This window comes from Lepeophtheirus salmonis, chromosome 9 (genome assembly GCF_016086655.4).
Source record: "Lepeophtheirus salmonis chromosome 9, UVic_Lsal_1.4, whole genome shotgun sequence".
In the NCBI taxonomy this organism is placed as follows: domain Eukaryota; kingdom Metazoa; phylum Arthropoda; class Copepoda; order Siphonostomatoida; family Caligidae; genus Lepeophtheirus; species Lepeophtheirus salmonis.
In genome coordinates this window covers 12,043,629-12,065,389 of record NC_052139.2, presented here as the reverse complement: position 1 = coordinate 12,065,389, position 21,761 = coordinate 12,043,629, and the positions used below count along the sequence as shown (strand labels likewise).

General features: G+C 27.9%; 1 protein-coding gene across 1 annotated transcript in view; it reads left to right on the top strand.

Annotated features, from left to right (window-relative positions):
• The window catches only part of LOC121124374 (hemicentin-2), a 256,662-nt gene that overhangs the window by 165,944 nt on the left and 68,957 nt on the right, over window positions 1-21,761 (top strand). The window contains exon 2 of the mRNA XM_071891276.1: window positions 19,206-19,398. Coding sequence (XP_071747377.1) covers window positions 19,206-19,398 — 193 coding nt within the window. The remainder of the gene's footprint in view (window positions 1-19,205; window positions 19,399-21,761) is intronic.

The following is a 21,761-nucleotide window of genomic DNA, read 5'->3' as shown; positions in this document are numbered from 1 at the left end:
ATTCTGGCCAATATCATTGTTTATTTCCTTTTCTCTCTCCTCCCTTGTCACAGCTGTTCTCCTCCAAAGCATTACTCAAATTGTCAGGGTTACCAAATTCCTTTTCGGTTTCTTTTTTTAACATGCCTATTATACACATGATTTTCATCACTATCTATATGTATTTATATATTGTATCGCAATAACTTATAATATGATATTTTTTGATAGCCCTACCTAGCACCACTTCAACAAAAATCAATTCACAAACAAAATCGAGAGATAAAAAAACAGAAATAAAATACTTCATTATTCTAACAAATCATGATGCTAAAAAAACGATATATTATAAAATGCTTCAAATATGTAATATATTGTATTGCAAATAAATACATGGATTTTTTGGATCTTATTATTAAAATATTATAAACTTTTTGTTTTATTGTATCTTTTCTTGTTTAAATATTGAAAAACATACTCTTTAGTAAAGTATTAGAAATACATACATACATAAAAATAGAAGAGTTATTATTGACATTATTGAAAATGTTTATTTTATAGTTATTCAAAAACTATGCATTATAAATGTACATGTATATGTTCACGTATAAAGGGCATTTCGTGTAGGCATTTTTTTGCATATATGTACATTATATATACATTTATGTATGTGTACGTAGTAGAGTTGATCATTTTCCGGGAAATTGTTCTTGGGACAGGTTACGGGAAACAAGTTATTACACACTGGGATACATACATAAAAATTCAGGTATTTTAATATATAGAAGTCTACGCGTCAGACAGTTTTTTTTTATTCATAATAAACCAGAAACATAAACTAATTAATAAAACTACTGTTCATAGAATCTAAATCATAATTATGCTCTAAAAAAAATATAAAAGTTATTTTAAAACAGAAGTACATAACACTTAAACATATTCAACACTACGATGGGTATTAAGTTTTTTCGACGTAGGAATACCTCTTTTTTGAATTCCGTTGGCACATACAATCCGCGATCCATATTTTTAAACCTTTAGTTAATGAAATATAATGTAATTCAATTAAACTTATTTTTTGAAATAATTAAATGATGGATTTAATTGCTGAAAAAATATATTTCTAGAAATTGACAGTATTTTTGAACCCTCAAAAAAAAAAAATCCCGGAGAAACGGGATCCCGGGAGATAACCCCTAGAATGTAGTATATTGAATGAAATATTAATATTATCATCAATAATGGATAATATCAATTCAATTACATATTGTTTGCAATTTCATTTGAAACTATTGTTTTAATATAGAAAAAGATGAGTATTTTCAACACAAGGGTTACAAATTTATTTATAAAAAAAAGTTTCATTAGATTGAAAATGCATTTTTCTTTGAATTATTTATAGTTTTTGTTTACCAATAATGAATTGCAAATATAAAAGATACGTTCAAATATTATTCTTTCAAAATATTATATATATAATTACATTTTATAAAACTTCCGATTATTTTCTTTTTAATTATAGCAAGGCATTCTAATATGATTGTACGTTAGAAAGCAATGGAAAAAAGGAACTAATGCACATGAAGTTGCCCTTTTAGGGCATAATTTGTATGGTTATGAATACAGTTGTAGAAAATATGACTTCAAATGTGTGTGAGATATTTTCTAGTTGGCAATCGGACTTGTGTTTTATTTATTTTCCATAGCTTTATCACTATTATTGAAGATTGAATACTATGTATAAAGTAATCAGTAGTACTTGTGCTCATGAAAAACAGAGAGTAACACTGATTAACTGAGAGTTAAAGGTGTAAGTCCTTGTTAAAATCAGAGTATAGTTAAGGAGTAATTTCTTGCTAAATACAATACAGAGTAAGTCTTGTATACAATAAATTTCTTCTCGGAACTACTTGTCGCTAATCTAATAAAAAGTCATGACAGCTAAGCTACTCTCCTGTAAACATTTTTCAAATTGTCAGGGTTACCATATCATTTTTCTGTCTTTCTTTTTTTATATACCAATTTTTTTATATATAATTAACAGCTTTTAGTATAATTAGAGATGTAAAAAAGAGCCAAAGAGCTTCCATTACTTCAAAACCATGTTATTTGGCAAACTGTATTCCGTATTTGGTTTTACATTGTCATCATTTTTTATGAGTTCTTGTTGAGGATACATCCATTAAATAAATATGTTTTGTCATTAGAAATGAATTAAAAGATGTTCAAATTACTATTATTTTTGTTTTCTTTGCAATTTGTTTGAAGAGATTAAATAAAAGCTGTTCAAGTAAAATAATACCAGGTATGTAATTCCCTTCTGTATTTAGGATATCAACTGACGTGATGGCACTAAAGGTAATGATACTTTTTAGGAAATCCCACTTTGACATATTTTTTAAACTTGCTTGAAATGGCTCTTTTTCACATCTCTAGATATACAGAAATTACATTTGTCCCTAATTACTAGGTGTTTCATGTTCATTTGTCCTACTGGAGAGTCATCTCCTTTTTAACAACTATTATAGGTTCAGAAAAAATAGAATTTCATTCAAGTTATCATATCTCATGTAAGCCTGATTACATCAAATGTATCTGTTTGCCCTGTTTTCATCTTTTTCTAATGACTAATTTTGTACTATAAATTATCAAAATTTTGTGATACTTGAGATAGTTCTTTTTAATTAATCCAAATGAATTACATGCATGCATCACTATATATGCAGAAAATAGAATTGAAAATGTATTAGACTAAACCTTGATCTATCCGTTTCAAGTTAGCATGGAGTCATCAATGTTAAATGTAAACAAAGAACAATGCTTAAAGAATGTAACCTTATCTACAATATCCAAGTTTTCTTACTGCACATAAATGTTATAAGTGGCGTATCAACACAAAAGTAAGCTAGAATGATTTTTGAACATAAAATTAGCATTTGTATTATTATAGGAATTATTGTCAACTTCTAAAATCAAATTATTCTTATTAACATATTGGGTGTTCAGTTAATTACACTCTTACACTAGCCGAAATTGATTGTTAGATTAAAAGAATGAGAAAATGAAATATTTTATTTGGAAACATTCATTACATTTAAAATTATTAGGTATCCTAATTAATCCAATAAGTTTAAATACAAAGTCTATATTTTCACTCAAATAAGTCTATGAAATATTTGCTTGTATCAACATATATACCGGGTCATCGAAAAAAAATTACCCGTTTGGGGCATTTATATTTATTTACTTATATATAAATGTATTATATGGAATAGATTTGTATTCTTATAATTACCATTTTTAACCAATATGGCCGCCCTCAGCGGCGATGCAGCGCTAAAGACAATTTCGGAAGGCGGGGTGGGTTTTCCAAAGGTACTTGGTGGGCAGTGAGGCCCAGACCTTGTCCACCGAGGCCATGAGAGAGTTCACGTTTTGGGTTGCAAACTTTACAGGCTTTGGTCACAATATGCAGCTAGATGCTGTAGTACAGCGGGTTGAGGTCAGAACTCTTGGGGGAGTACTTAGCCAAGAAAGCAAAATTCTTTAGGAGATTCTTGCCGATGAAGTTTTGCATGGCTGTGTGAACAGGGACCCCATCCTGTTGGAATATGACAGAACCCTACCTGGAAATTTCTGGAGCCACAGGACTACCTACTTCTTGATGATGTCGAGATAATAGTCAGCTTAAAGGCGATATCCAGTGGAGAAGCAGATTGGTTTCATCTTTTTCCTGCTAGATGCTTCGAGGTCCATCATCATCAATGACAAGGCATGCATTGTGGTGGTCATGTACCTAGCAGAGGCATCCAGGGGTACGTCGGAGAATGACAATACCCTATCATTTTACTGGTTAAACGCCAATCAACTATGCAAGTCTTCTCATCTGAAAATACAACGATGTCGGTTGGATTTCGCTTCCTCATGTTCAAGATTTTTTTGTATGAAGTTAAAAATAAATTGGAATATTCTCCAGAGCATGATTTTTGTCCCACATTGTTTTGATGTTGACACACCACATATCTTGTTACTTAAATGAATGTAATATGAAAAAAAAAGAAAAAAAAAAAAACGGTCCTCTTTATATAAAAAGAAAGGAGAGTGAAAAAAATTCATTTTGATGAAAGTGCATTAATAGACTAAAAATTTGATAAATATTTAATTTCACAAAAATAAAAAGTAATTTAAATATCATTTTAAGTTCAAAAGAACCCTTTTTTATTAAACTATCTACATAAAAAATTTAAAATATCACATTACAAGTTCATTTTTGTCTTATTAAATTGAGTAAAAAAATTTAAATAGTTAGTCATAGAAATTCAATATATTTAAATATTATGTTCAATGTTCATGCCAATTATAACTTTAAACCCACTGACAGGTGCATACATTAAAGTTGGAAAAACAAAGTTGTTTACAGCCAAGGCTGATAAACTTTTTTGATCCTTTCACTGCAATAAGTTGCACAAGAATAGTTACATTTTTGTTTAGTCACCAGTACAACAAAAAACAATCATTTTTTGTAGAAATACTAAAGATTTAAAAGTAATATATAGATATTTTGGGTTGGTTTAAAGTTAAATTGTGTTAAGTGGACTTATCATCTGTTTTATTCTCTACTGTAAATATAAAATCAAATGTAGCACTTACTTAAATAAACTTAACTGATCTAAATAGAAATTGGGATGATAATCAAAGTTTTTTAATGCATATTAATAAGATTTCTATATTGGAGTAATTTTTTAGACAGTTTAATTATAAATTAATCTTTTGATGTGAGTATTATATTGTTCTAAGCATATTAAAGAAGTCAATTTAAAGCTAACTTTTGTTTTAAAAAAAGAACCTTGCTTTATTATCATAAAATCATATAGCCACTACCTTTGAATCCAGGTTATGAGTAGTACTATATTTTAATCATTGGACATATTATAAGGCTTAACAACAAATCAGCGAATAAATCATTTGAGTTTAACTTTTTTAAATTTTTCATGAATTTGGCACAATTTGGAATTCTGGAAAACAGATTTTGACCTAAAATATAGAAAAATATGAAATTGCAGATGAAAATACTACACAAATTTCAATTGTTAGGTGGTAATATCTCTTTTTTTTTTTAAATTCATATAATACAATATGAATTGAAACCAAATCTTAAAATTAAGTTATTATAATTTATTGTTTTACCGAAATCCAAAAACTATATCGATTACATTATATAAATTGTGCGAGTTTTTTTTTGTTTTTTTTGTAGATAAGAATGTTAATTACCAATATTTGAGAGTTAAAATGAAATCAGTGTGCGTAGATTAGAAACCCGTTCGCTCCTAGACAAGAATATTAAAATATATTATATGCATATTGACTGCAAATATGTTATTTATGTTAGATGCATTCTTTTTTTTTTAACTATAATTTTTACTTATGCCTTATTGGTGCAACGCCACTAACCAATAGGGAAAAACAAGTCTAATGAAAATAATTCAATTGATAAACTGATGCACTTTATTTTAAAATTAGTGCAAATGATAACTTGAAGAGAGTTTTTTTTAAAATTTGAAACGCTTGTCAAGGACGAATAACAAAGTAAAACCCGTAATTTCAAAATTGTTATAAATTTTGCTATTTATAATTTATTGCTATAATTAATAAATAAAAAATTACCACACAGAAAATTATTACTTTGATAAAAACCATAATAATTAGAGTATTGAAAAAAATGTTCCTAGATACTGTTCTAAATAAGCTAAACCTGAGCACAATTGTCATTTATATATATTTTTTTTTTTTTGAAAATTGACCACATATGACATTTTCATACTAAAACAGCGAATTTTCTTGCTTACAAAGGGGTCGACAATGTGCTACCAAATCTTGAGCATTTTTTGTTGGCAACTTGAACAGTATTTTTTTCTCTCGAGCTGTTATCATTTTTTTTTTTCATTTTAGAGACGAGTACATTGAAGAATAAAGTGTACGTATAAATAGTATGTGAAATAATGAATGATGAAGAGTCCACTGTTGATATTTTGGAGGTTAATAAGTATTGTTGTAAATCTTAAGCATTTCCAAAATGAAAAGTAGATACTGAAAATAAACATAGGAACCATGATAATTCGACCCTTAAAAGTGCTTAGAATTAAAAACCCTAAATATATGTAAATATGTAGAGTCGTAGAAAATATGACCTACCGATATGCTTTTAAAAAATGGTATGGTAACTTTGACAATTTGAAGAGGATTGGGAGAATAACAGACTAACTGCCATGACGTTTTATTAAATTAGCCAATGACAGCGTGAAGATGAAGGAAATAAAAATTAAATCCCACTCCGTATCAAGCAAATGTATAGGCAGGAATAATTCTGTTGTCGAGCCGCAATTATACTTCAAATCCAACAAGGACTTATACTTAATACTCCACGACAAATCCTCAGATTTACTCTTCTCCTTTCATACACAAATGATGGTTTTATACTTATTGTTCTCTCTTCAAGAATAAAATAATATTGATGATAGCTTGGGTAATTAGAAAATTCTTTTCAGATAGCAATTACATATAGAGCAGAGCTTTACCCCCTGAGATGACATGTTACATGCGAACAAGGCGGGGGGAGGATATTCTACAAATTGACAAGGTTACCATATTCATTTCCGATATCAAAATAATACAAGAAATGCTTACAATTTACAATCCTAATGATAATGTTAGAGATGTGGAAGAAGAAGAACAGGGGGGAAGTTGTGAATTCATGTACATATATGTTATAAAAACCTCCACAACAGATGTGGAAATATGATTAATATATTCATTTATGTTATTGTAGTAGTGTTCTTCATGTTAACCTGAGTATGTGTGTATTTTTCTATATACATATATTTTTTACAGAGAAATGAGAAAATTTTAGTCTATACCCCAAAACTTAAATGATTTTATTGAGTTTTAACAGAATCGTGAACGCATAATATTCGAAGGAGAATAGAGAAATACTCCTAATAGAAGGATTCCTTATGCGTTTTGCAATGGTTAGAATTGAAGACTTCACACATTTTTGGTACGTATAAAGAAGAAGCAGAAAATTAAAACTGTCACTGGGCTGTTTATTTTTCAACTTTTTTCAAACCTCGAATACGGCTAGCTCGGAAATGTTGTCATATGCTAAGGAATGACTTAGATGTAAAATTGCATTGTCCTGGAGGTATCATAGGGCACACATCTTTATAAATTTATGAAAGGAAGGAAAAGTTTTTATTTTGACTAAGAAGATTAAATATTTGATATTTTTTATAAATTAATTATAGAAGAACTTATTCTATCCTGTAAAAAGTATTTATAGTTTTTTTCCTAAAGCTATCCCATGGAGCAAATGAGAGGGGGAAAAAATTGATCTTTTTTCCTCCAATTAATGTAAAAAAATTGATAAACAAATTTTTTTCTTTTTTTTCTCTCCGTTGAACAATTTATAAAGGAAAACAACTTGTAGAATATTTTTTTTAGCTTACAAAATTGTTTATCAAAAATATTTGATAAGAAATAACTAAAAAAAAGTTTTTGTCTTTTTTCCTCATTTGATCGAGATGTTCGACCTGTTATTTTTCTACCTTACCAAAAATTTTCCGAACTAGCCGTAATCAAAATTCGATAAAAATTCAAAAACAAGGAGCTTAACAATTTGAATACTCTTTAGGAGAGAGCAGATTATCTGTCATGACGTATCACAGCAATGTTGAAGGGGAAAAAAAGGACATAGTGAGGAATTAGTCCAATGTCGATCCACAATTCTACTCTTTAGACAACAAGGACTTATCCTTATAACTCCCTAACAAACCTACAATATTACTATCTGTCGTTTATGAGTACGCGGGCCTGTGATTCATTTGTACTTAGTTAAAAATTAATAATAACATCTAAAAAAAAAAGAAAAAGAAATCATTTTTTAAATTTCACTTAACGAGATATTTTGAAGTCTAGATTGCTCATGTTTTTAGCTAGAAATAAGTTGTACGCAAAAAAACTTAGGATGTATAACTCTACCAATAGTTCATCATTGTAATGCTTAAAAAATTTAATTTTGTTTAAGTCAATTCATATTATGTAAAAACAGTGATAAAAAAATAAATAAAAAATTACTTTATGAAAAATATGTTAAATTATGTATTACTTGCTCCCCTGATTGCAAATCTGTAATGACTTTTTGGGTATGAAATCTTGTCTTTGATAATTTTTGACTTAAATTTAAGCATAGTTTTATTTTTTTTTATGTTTAAGCCAATTATTTTCGAGAAAAAAAACAATAAACTACATAAAACAGGTTTATTCTTTACAAAATTTCGTTTTTCAAATGCTGTTACACAAACAGAGTTTATTTGAACCGTAATGTAAAACGACTGTTATCATTTTCAATATTTCCAAAAATACACAATGGATTATAAACCTCCTCTGTATCAGAGTGGAATGTTACTTACATATATTAATATAAGTATTCAATAACAGAAGACTATGAACATTTCCAACAGTTTTTGTTTTGGACTCAATTGGGGCCATAAGTGTCAAAAAAGACTTATTAAAAACTGTTTCAAAAGAGTCTCGTACAAAAGGAGATGGCTTTCTTTGCCACAACTTTTTTTTATAGCTCACTGGACAGTATGGTGTGAAACCCGATATCATGGACTGGGGGAATTGTCCTGGACTGTATTTTTTAAGTCCTCTGGATCCAGTTTTCCCTTTTTGACAGAGCCCTTCTTCATCTCAAACGTTTTAGACATCCTGATGGCGTAGACGGTGGTTCTGGATGCTCAACTGTTGGGATTGCGCGAATGTAAATTCTTCAGCCCCGTTCAAATGTCATTTGTGCTCAGATTTCAAAGGATCACCCGTACAATAATTCAAACTTTCCATTCATGAATGAATTTTGAATTTGATAAAATTATAACCACAATTGAAAGCAAAATAGTAAACAATTGAAATATAAAAAACAATGTAAAACTAACTTAACTATCAAAATATTGTTCATCCAAAAAATTACTCCTCCTTAAAATCAGCTTTTATCATATATCTCGAGGAAAAGGCACGTAGATTTTTAATTTCTCGCACAATAATATGCATTATCTTAAACAATTGTAATGCTAATTTTGTTACATCTTTTTATGTAAAGGTCTATAAAAAAGTACTAAAACTATAAACACAGTAGTGAAAGGGGGAAGTTAGCTCGAGGAGTATTCTCTTTTTATCACACAACATGTCACTTTTTTATGTTACTACAAATGAAGTTAAAACATCATTTTGTGTAATTTTCATTTGTATCCTTCTTTTAGCAGAATTAACATTACTGTTAAGGAGGGATTTATAGAGGCTGTGTAGTTAGTTTTTCCCCTTAATTTAATAATAATTTACCAAAAGTAAACTCATTTACAAATTTTGTTTGTTATGTCTTTTTGATTTTGTATCACAAATGTACAAGTAAAAAAGTAGAAATACAGAAAAGAGATTGACAAGCCTAAAGGTCCAATCAAGATTTGAGTATGTTCTACATTGTGATATATTACATTATATCAAAGGAAAAAATCTTCATTTGTTATTTCTTTGTCTGTAGTTTAAATATCAACCAAATGAGATATATTAGTACATTGATAAAAAACGACAACACTTAATCCATTTGGTCCTGGTATGATTTATTTTTCATATTTTGCGCTATCCATTTTAAAACTACATTTGTCAATAATAAATATATGTATAAAGAAGTCGAGGCAAGTTGGTTATTTTACATCAACTAATCTTTATTAGAGTTCTTCTCTGAGACATATTAACACGGTAAATCTCAGTGATTCATATTAAAAAAAAAAAAAAAAAAAAGAATAGGAAAGTACTTATATTTGGGGTTTGCACCCCTAAATATTTTTTAGCCCGCAAAAGTTTTTGTTGTGTGCAACTCAAACACTGTTGTTTTTTTTAGGCAGGTGTCATTTTTTTTTATATTTGAGGAGAAAACAATGAACATCTTAGTATTGAGTAACTATGTTTGAATGTGACCATAAAAAAGAGAGAGTAACATTGAAGATTTCTTGGGAAGTTTTATTCTAAATTAACAAAGCAAGGTTTTATGTTTGTCAACGCCTAATAACTCGGAGTAGTGACGGGGACTACTGCTAAATAATTATATTTTAAATATACTGTTTCCTTGTTTTGGGTTCATTTGTTATTTAAATTGCTACGAATAATAATGCAAAACATCACACGTAAATTTTGTTTTTGTAATCTTTTTAATAATATATATTAACTAAATTCAAATTAATTAAAGATAAATCCTATTGGTAGCAATTTTAAATATCATTTAGATATATTATTTAAACGAATAAAATCATTAACAAAAAATACTTTCAAAGGTATTTTTCTTATATATTACTTAATTTGTCCTTAGTAGTTGCTACTTTTTTTACTATAAGCATTAGTAAATAAAATGAATATTTTTTATCATTATAATTATACTTAGAGTAACAAAATAATGATAAATGCTTTGGAAATTATTAAACTACAAAAAGTGTTATGCTCCTATTTTACAACTCTAGTTATGACTAAGTTAACAACTTTTCTTATGTTGATCCTCAATTCCACTCATGGCGAAATAAAGAATTTCTAACTCGTTCACAATTCATCATTTAAAACAATGGATGGATAAATAATATCAAACATTCTAAACTGTACAAAGAGTCAAACAAGACATATAGAAAATAAAACAAATCCCACTCACCCTCCATCTCCATTTTTCATTTTCATCGTCAGTGGAGTAAATTAATAATAAAAACTCATAAAACATTTGTAGAAACCTCTATAATTAATTCAATAACTTGTATATAGCGAAGAAAATAATAAGTTATTACTTCAAAAGAAAATTTGTAACATAAAATTATATGATAAATCTAGATTTTGAATATAAGATTGAGCAAAAATATGATACTTATCAGATACAAGCTGATGTAACTGACATGCTTAGAGTAATTTATTAAACCATAACACAAAGTTTTTCAACCCAATATCAATTTGAAAAAATTGAGTTTATCTATATATTTTTTTCAATTATGCCCAATTTTTATTTTAAACTTTTATTTAAAAGTTATTAAAGGAAAGTAAAAATATATCTCATATAAAATTTAAAAAAACATATAAATGTAAAATTACGAACACAAATATTAAAGGATCTCATTTAAAACAATATTTTTAGTACTTTTGTCTAGTGCTCAGATATATAAATCATTTTTAATTTAACAACTTAACATCGAACGTATATAGATTGCAAAGATATTTCAACAATTGTGGTGTTCAAACACCCTTAAAAAGTAACAGAGGGTTAATATATTATAAGTAGTTAAAAACACAAATTGTTGTCAGCTATGTACGTCTTCATGAAAGTAGACCAATGGATTGATTAGTATTTTTTGCATATGACTGTTTATATAATTTTCTGCTCGTTGAAATCATGTACTGTTTTAGTTGTCAGTCTTGATTAGGAGATTTAATTTTGAGCAAAAATGCTGAATTCATGTTAATGTAACGGAATTCCCCTTTGCAATTTATATTAAATTATTTAAGGTTTTGTTTCATATCTGTATATATATCTATATGTATGACATGAATAAAAGTCATAAGCCATAAAGATATAAGTATAAAAGTGGAATGTCACTCGGTAGAGCAAAAAACAACCACCTAGAATAAAATTGTGTTATGTACCTAAATGTGTTCCAAAGATATAGTTAATTATGAATTTTGTACGTTTTGGGATACCCTGACCTCTCAAAATGTATAATCCTGCTACCAAGGTTAACCAAAAACGATCAGTTACTTTTCCCATACCCCTTGAGACTAACAAATAAACACAGGCAAAAACATTTCAAGTTCGATGCAGAGTTAATGACTGAAAAAAAATATTAGGATCAAAAAAAGGAAAAGATTACTTTTTTTCCTTCCATCAGTTCTGATTACTTAAACCAATTTTACAATGTTTCAAACTACTTTTGTTGATCATATACATATATATTTGAAGTTCCCCTGGAATAATTCTCCTTATCTTTGAATTTTCTATTTTTAAGGAACGTTTAGATATGCATTAATATATTTTTATGGAAATAAATGATATAAATCCATTACTCATGGATAAAAAAAAAAAAACTAAAACCGTGAGGAAGACCCTAAATATATCTATATAAGGATATTCAGCATAAATAACGTCACAGAAATAAATTCAATCATCGAAGGATAATTCTCACAATAGCTGCCTCAATATAATTGAATAGAAAATATAATTCCTTAATCATAACAATGGAAATATTTAAAACCATTGAATACTCTATTTAAATGAGCCATTGAATTCGAAAGATTAATCTTTCCAAAAATTTGCATTTCATTAATATCATATTGTACATATAAATATGCATATTTGGAGTCGTAGAAAATATGAACGCGGATATGTTAAAGAAGAAACCCAAAAATAAAATGTTCACTATGATAATTGGAAGAATATCAGACTAGGTTTCATAAAGTGTTATTGAATTACATAGATGTAAACAGCTAGGATATAAAGGAAATAAACACTTATACCACAACAGTATATCTAGAAAATAATATAGGTGGTAATTACTTGTTTTGGACTCTCAATTCTACTCTATGTATGTACAACAGAGACTTAGACTAATAACCTCCCCAATAAATTTTCAGTGTTACTCTCTGTCATTCATGAGCACACACATATGGTTACAATTTATATTATACACAGAAATTATCTTCTCAAGAATGAAATAATAATAACAACAGCTTACGAGAGTACAAAATGCTGTTCAGGTTGTCAATAACAAAACTTTTATACTCAAAAAATGCTTAGAATTTATAACTCTACAGGATGAGGACTCAAAAATTAGAAAATTTTAAAAGCCGTTTTCTCTTCTTCAAATTTTTATTTTGTGGCAAACTTTTGAAGGAAATGTTGGTAATTAAATTAGTTGAGAACTGCTAGAGGATAAAGACAATGAACAAAAATGCCACTCTCCATCTTTAAAAAAATTTGGGGTAAGTGTTTAGATTCTGATGTCGATCCTTAATTCTACTTTGAGCCCAATAATAGTTTATACTTATTACTATTCGACAAATCTTAAGTGTTCATCTTCATCATTCCTGAGCAAATGGCCTATTGCATACTTTATACTTCGATGTTCTTTCTTCTAAAATTAAAAAAATAACTATAACTAGGGTTGCAACTTGCAAGAAAAAAGTGGAGATAAGGAAATTAATAAAATTAACAGTTGGTACGAGTACAAGAGTAAGTTTTATTAATATTGTTCATTATTCAATCTCAGTGACAAGTAGTTCATAAAATGAGACAGAGGCACCAGATATCAATTGAGTTTTATATTTTTCAAATCTATTATTTTGTAATTCTTGAGGAGGGAACATAATAATATAAAGTAATCACAAATTCATGTCCCCATTAATAGTAAAGAGTAACATTGAGAATAGATTGAGGAATTGTAAATGCAAGTTTTTGTAATAGTCGGAGAAGAACTGAAGACGACATTGGAGTAAATGCCCATATCATTGCTAGATACAGAGTAGGATTTGTTTTTATTTATTTCCTATCATAGCTGTTTGCAGCTAATAAATTGAAACTTCATGACAGCTAAGCTCTCCTACAAAACATTATTCAAATTGTCAGGGTAACCACGTATATTTTCCGTTTAAATTTTTTTAACATACCGGCAGGTCATTTTTTGAACAAATTTAATGATAACAGATTTGGAAAATGAAAAATGTATCGCACTCGTTTAAAAGTCTATTTTTTTACAACTCTACAGATATGTATGTATGTATGGTTTGTAAGCATCATTCGTTGCATTATAAAAATTACTTTATTTTCTTATTTCTTTTTACACATTGTTGCAAATTTATTTTTTTGTCTTACAAAAATTGAATTAGTGCATTTATACAAATAAATTGACCCTAAGCAAACTTTTATAAAGAATACAATGGAAAAAGAAAGAAAGAAAAACTTGACTCCATACAAGTAAATGATTTTCTTCCAAAGAAAATGAATGAATAAACAAAGAATTATTTTTAAGAACAAACAATAGTTTTTACATGGTTTATCAAATCCTGTGGCAAAAATCCTCCTTTTATTTGTGATATGACTGCAGGGAACATAATGAAATCTAACCAATAGTGTACAAACATTGACTTTAATTTAACTAATTACATTAATTTAATTTGCTTGATTACGCAAATTTCAATAATGTGTACTCGTGTAAACACTTTGAAGATGAGGTTGTATTGATTAATTATACGAAATTTCTCAAAATTTCCAGTCAGTGACATTTAGGAACTATACTAACCGGTTTTTAAAAGTGAAGACTCGTTTAAGACCTATTTAAGCGTCTATTGTGATATTTTGGAACAATTCTAGAGATATTATTTAAAAGACCTCCATATTCTGATCAGATATACAAAGTCACATATTCTTTCCATTTAAAAAGATAGACTATTAATTATGGGGGGAAAATTACAAATAGATACAGTTCGTTATTTTTACTGTACATATATTGCAACCCTCCTTGTAAAAAGAAACAGGACAATAGGGTCACAATTAATTAGTAGTTTATCATTCATTTCAAATATGAAATTATTATATATTAATTGTTGTCAATGGTTAACAGCTTAACATGAGCTAATTCGAGGGCAATCAATCAATATTTAGAACGCTGATAATGAGAAAACAAGTTTAAAAATTGACATTTGTGGTGTACTATCTCAAAAACAATCTAGAATAAGGATAAAGAAACTCCTAATTTATTGTTTAGTTCCTAAATGCTCATCTTTCATCATTCAAAAAATCGTTCATGGACGATAACCGATGAACGACAAAGATAAACTTATTTATCATTCGTCGTACATTATATATCTGGATGTCGCTCGATTTATATATTTTCTCAAAGAAATAGATGAGTATTGATCACATTCTTTGAGTAGCTCAACATAACCTAAAATGAATCATCCCTTTAACCTGAATAAAAAAAAAATGGTTTACTGAACTTAACTCTTACCTGAATTCCATCATTGAGACTCAGCATAAGGATGAAAGAGACGCATGCGGCTTCAGAGCCACAGGTTGCCGATTCTTAGTCTCCAAGGATTCATCTTAATATTAAACCTTGTTAGTAAGTAGGAAAATGCCTTCTTTAAGGAATGCCAATATTCGCGAAAATAAAACATTCTATCGTTATATCGCAAACCTTTTCGATTTATTGTAGAGAAAGATTTACTGCTTCCATATTTTTTTCAACCTGATATAATAATTTCTAAAGTTTTACATATATGGCTTCTGGTTTTATAATTCTTAAAAACCCAAAATTAATGTGGTCACACTGAAAATTTGAAGAATATTTGTAAAAAAAGCAGTTTAGCTGTTATAACGTTTTATTAAATTAGCTGGAACCAGCTATGAGACAAAGGAAATATTTACAAATTGCACTCCATATGATATATTTGGGAATTACTAAGGTATTGATCGTCAATTTTACTCCAAGTTTAACAATGATTTACACTTATAACTCCAAGACAATTCCTCAATGTTTCTCTTCGTCTTTCAAGCACTAGTTATTTCTTTACACTTATTTTCTTTTCAAGAAAAAAAAAATACTGATAAAGCTCTGGCAAATGGTAATCACCTTTAGGGGTTGAAAGTAATTTTCTTAATGTTTGAGTATAAGATATAGTTTCAAAGAATCAGGACGTGACGCATAATGAACCATTCAAAACAAAAATGATATTGGATAAAGAAAAATGATATAATATATTCTGTTAAACAGTTATTAGATTATATTGTGGAGAAGTCATGTTTACATCTCTTCAAGAATAAAATTAGATCTGCTTATAGTAAAGCGCGTTTACTCATATTTACATAAATAATGGTCAAATTTGAATAAAATCATATTTTATTGTATAGATTGATGGAAAGTGATATCTATTAAACATTTGAGGTAAAATAAAGTACCTTGATATATTTGATATTTTGATACAATTATGTGTATCTTATGGGACATGATAACTATTAAACACTGCTCAAGAGTGAAATGACATGAAATATATTGGATGTGTCATGACGTCATTATGTGATGTCACATTTACCCAACTTGTACAAAGTCGTTACCTTTATTGAATATAGCAAGTTTTCCTCCAACTGTAGTCCGACAATTTTATTTTTTACAAAATTGGAATTAGGATTAAATCTTTGTTCAGAAGTGTTGACAGCTTAATTACTACTTTTTCGAACTCAATTAATTAACGTTTAGAGCACTGATAACGAAGAAAGAAGCAGAAAAGTTGGCAGCTGACAGCAAAATACATAGCAAATTATCATGTTAGTTTTATGAAGGTATTTTAGTTGCAATTTTCATTTATGCACGTGTATCTAGAATTTTTTTAATCATTTTTAATCAAAGGTATTGGGATATAAAAATAAATAATACTTGGACCATATAATTAAATCCATATGATATTTTTCTTAATAAAAATATGTCCAAAAATGTATGTAATCAACTCCAAATCAACTTCAAATCTTACATTAAATGAATAAAGTATATTTTAAAATGTCTTTGATCATTAATTAATGTAAAAAAATTTAATCAATGCATTTGAATATATTATCCTTTTCTTAATGAATACTTTTGAAGATATATTGAAGCATCTTTTAATTACATATATTATATACTTTATCATAAAAAATATCAAAATTATACACCCTTTTTAAAAAAAAGTGCAAATCTTTTAATGGTTTTTATGGTTAAATCAGATACCTATTGAATTTTGATAAGTTTGTACTTTTGTTTTTTAATATATTAAGAATGAGAAAAATGTTTAAATATAGGTATATAGTAGGGTGGTCCTTAACAATCAATATTTTACTTCTTCCACCCTTCCATTTTGTTCCCTTTATAATCAAACTTCACTGAACCAAATATTTTTTACTTTAATTAATATTCATATAATGTTTTGCCTTATCCTAAAAATGTGCTTAGAAAAAATTAGATAGCGTCAATTTTTTCTAGGAACATTAAGGCACAATACTTATTTTGACTGTAAGCACGAAAGGCAGAATAAAAATTTTCAAGAGGGAAGGTAAAACTATAAAATGGTAACGTCACCCAGGGGTGCTTTTTTAGGGGGGAGGGGCTGAGCCGTTGGGCTTTTTTGATAATTTTAACTAAAAAGTCTTTATTTTTTTAGAGATGCCAAATTGCATAATGTTGTCGAAAAAATAACACTTGATGACTGGTTCATATTTGCAAATATTACAAACAATATGTTTTGAAATGTTCTGCAAATTAAAAATTCTCCCTTTAAAATTTTGCGCAAATAGCATCATTTTTTGGCATTTTTTCTCAAAAAACTGAAAATTGACGTTTGATAAAAAAATGAAAAAAATAAAAGGGAAAATATGGAAATATTATAAATAGACTTACAGATATTTCAATGAAACATCAATTTTTATTTGACAAATTTATATGCATACGAATAAATCTACAGACAAATTTCTACAAACTTTATTCCATTTACTGATCGCATATTTCATTGGAAGTTCATTTTTTTTTTTTTTTTGCACCTTAAATAAAAGAAATTGCAATTTTCAATGATTTCTTTTTTAGCCCATTACTTTTTTGGTTTTGAATAAATTTAGAAAAAGTAGTAATTCGAATAGTTATTTACAGACCATAAATTATTTATTGATAAATAGCTGAACCCCCTATCTAGTCTCCTTGAGCTATAACAAATGGTTTTTAGGTATAGCTTATGCCCTCAATATATAAATTCCCCAAAAATCGACACCCCGTCTTAGCCTGTCCTAGCTCAAAAGAAAGACCCATGCAAAATTTCAGCCTCCTAGGTTCAATGCTGTGGGAACGTATAAAGGACATCTACACACAAACACACAATCTCTCTTTTATATATATATACAGAAGATAAGCAAAAAATATAATATAAATATAATAATAATAAAGTCCAGGGCAATTACGTACAGATATAAAAAAACATTGTAGATTAAATTTAGTACCCCCGCTTTTTAAAGTTTAAAAATCCACCATATAAAGTTTTTAAATTGTGTATCTACTAGGGTTAGATCTGTATGCTATACCCACGGTTTGGTACGAACCACAGTACGCGGTTCGATGCAGTATATCTTTAAATTGTTTTTTAAATAGATTTATTTTAGTTTTTCAAGTTTTTTCGATATTTTATTGCTTAATTATTTATTTTCTGTATAAATAAATTATTCCTAAATATATTTAACTTATCTAAAAAACAAAGGTTGATATTAAATATGGACGAGATTGATAATATAATTATTCATTAATTCTATTTTTCTATAAGACGAGCTTGTCTACATTTTCCGGCAATGAACATAACCGATCAGCGAGGTGTGAATTTTTTTTTTTATACACATGTACCTTTAGTTGTGAGGTATCGTGAAGATAACTTAGAAACTACTTTTAAGTGGTTTTTTGCATTGTATATTAACTTTTTTTTCAATTTAAGGTATATGCATTGCTATCAATATAATATCAGCTAATGTTCTATGTATCACACTCAACTTCATCAAAACTTTTGCGTGCATTTTTAGCACTAAAATTCGTTAAAAGTAATTAATATTTCATAGAAAGTTGTATCAAAAATAAAATAGTAATGTTCGAACTATAATAATCACAAATTACATCTTATTCATGATCAAATCTAAAGTTGTTTAGAGTAATTTGCGTTTTTTTAGTCTATGTCAACTGTGTATCATGTTTTAAAACTCTTTTATATTTGGCTTAACGGTTAGCCCCTGTTGATTAATTACGTCTCAAAAGGATTTTCACAAACGGAGTGTTAAGTATACAATACAAGCCCCCTAATGTATAGATATACCAAATATGCATGCATAGGTATAATTCATTATGAATTTTTTTTTGTTTTATTCATTTTCTTAAGTTTACATAAATATTATAAATTTCCCTTTTGAGAATTTTCTTATCTTACAAATAAAATAAAAACATATATACATATTTAATGTATATATATATATATAGACTCTTGATATAAACAGCAATTCCTGTTCATTTCTGATGCATTCATGCACTTAAGTATATCATTTATTAGTACCATTTTATTTGATTGTATAAATGTACATATTTCTTTATTTGTTCTTTCAGGTGTTTGGAATGTTGATTCCTTGAATAAAGCACTCCAAACAATGGATGTTTTAGAAAAAGAAAATGTTCAATTAGAGTGTCGATTTTCACCAGGTTTAGCTCATAGAGCCAAAACACTTTATTGGATTAGAACCAATCGCTATGGTACGGATAATGTTGCAATAGGACCAAGTCCACTTCAAGAAAATTATTCGTAAGTGAAAGGTTTTGTTGTCATTTATTTCTATAAATTTGCGTTCATGATTGAACTCTAAACAATACAGATTAAAAATAAACTTTGAGTTAAGGTTTGAAAATCCGTGACTAATCTGAGACCGTTACTATTTTTAGTGGACTGAACTAGTTCGGTTCTTTAAAGAGTTTCGGTCTGGACAGGGCTCATAGAAAATTTTGTTCTTCACCAATCGTATAGATGTATTGTTGATAACTAGATGTCTGTTTCAATCTTGCATCAACGACAACCTACCATATCATCACATAAAGTTAAATAGGTTACATAAATCATATTTGGACAACTCATAAATCAGGATAAGAAAAATTCTCAGATTAATGCGAAAAAATTTGTCCACGATATCAAAACGTTTAAATTTCGGTCTACGGTCGCAGATCGTGTTCTGGGCCGAAATATTGTCATGAATAATATACATCAATAGAGAGGAGAAAAGAATCGACGATTCCTTTCCAAAAAGTGATGATTTATTTGTTAATATCTTACGGATCTGTGATATCATTTGAAAACTATATTATGAAAATATATATTGTCACTATAACTCCATACCACTCATTGAATATTTTTGATTCAAAGTAGCATTCCTTCAAAAGGTGACTTGATCCAAAGAATATAAGAATCTAATCAATACATAGTTATTTTAAAGATTAATAATTATTTTTAATATTTACAAAAGTTTGATAGCTTATTTTTACAATTATCTATTATTTATAGAGTTTATAATATTTAGTAAAAGTTCCCAATGTAAACTTTAATGTCCCATAAATAATTTGAAATTTGAATAGTTATAGAAAAAGATAGTGTGACTAATTGGAAAAAAAGGATGAACTCGTATTTTACAGTCAGCTGTCGCAGATATGATGTCTTATGTTATTTTTTATTATAAGTAATTAAAATTTAAGAGAAAAAACAATAAACATAACATATATCCTACCAACAGCTGTTAATCTAAATATACGAAACAAAAGCCCCTCGATCACTTTATAACGGCTATCAATACTAGCTATTTTATACACTCTTAACCTCAACTGTTAAAAGGGAAAAGAAAAATAATAATAAAAATGAACATATTTTATTAGCTTTCTGTACTTTTCTGGTTATCATCTGTTAATTATTTTTGAAATGATAGTTGTTAATTATTTTACACATTGAAATGATAATTTTATTAAAATAAATATGAATCCCAGAGTATAAAATGTCACAAATTCTAAACGTAGGCCCTGATTGATACATACTAATATGAAGATCAAATTCCTATGTAATATCTTTTTGATTTCATACTCCGTAAAGTCAGCTGTTTTAAATTATCCAAGAGTCAACTTAAAGAATTTAATGAAAACAGCGGGAAGGAAAATATGTACATCACATCTTGGTATGTTTAGAAAAGTGAGCCGTGTGAATGTAAATAATACTTTAGTTGAAAAGGGGCTTGCCTTTTGAAGTTGCATCCTGAATATATGTTATTTGATATTATCCAACGCTTCTCTCTTTATTCTTCAGGAGATAACATATTTTCCTTATTTGTGTGAAAATTGCTTACTTTTCTTAGCTGGTATGAAATAAATATAGAAAATTTGTATACTAGTTAGATTTCACAATTGCTTTTGATTACTCTTTGACTATATTTTTAGAGGGAACATCCACTTACAAAAACATTCCTTGATTGGGTTTTCTTTTTTTAGGTGAAACCTATGTATATTATACAATAAGTGCAGATTTGTAAAGGAGTCAGATTCCCACAACAGCCAATTAGAGTAAGTGGAAATTTTCCCCCAAAATTGACTGTTGAATCTTGCAACAAAGGAAAAATACTATTCCTTCAAATTGCAAAATCCTGATCTTTCATTTAAGCGAAAGTATGTGTGTATTATCAGTCGTGGTGGTGAAGAGTTATCTCGTTATAACTAGACTCTTGAAGTTTTCACTAATTTCAAATTTTCTCCAACTACTAATATTGATATTGAACAGTCTTTTAATATGTTTAAAACTACCAAAACTGATTGAAATCAAAAATTAAGAAGACAAAATATTTAAATTATGATATTACTTCAACTTTAAAAAAAAAAATGTATTATTAAAAATTGCACAGTTTCAATATTTTGGGTACTCATTTTTCAAAAATTTAGCGCTCCTTTTTTGCTCATTTCGCTAAAAAAATCCCTCAAAATCCTAAGTTTAGTCATTAGTTACTATTATAATATTAAGAAGCTCTGAAAGGTTTAGTTATTCATGCATACGAAATTCTTGCGCATTTTATTTTTATAATATTTTTCATAAGACTGTTTTTTCAATAATGGTTCTTTTATCTATCTCAATTATAAATATAC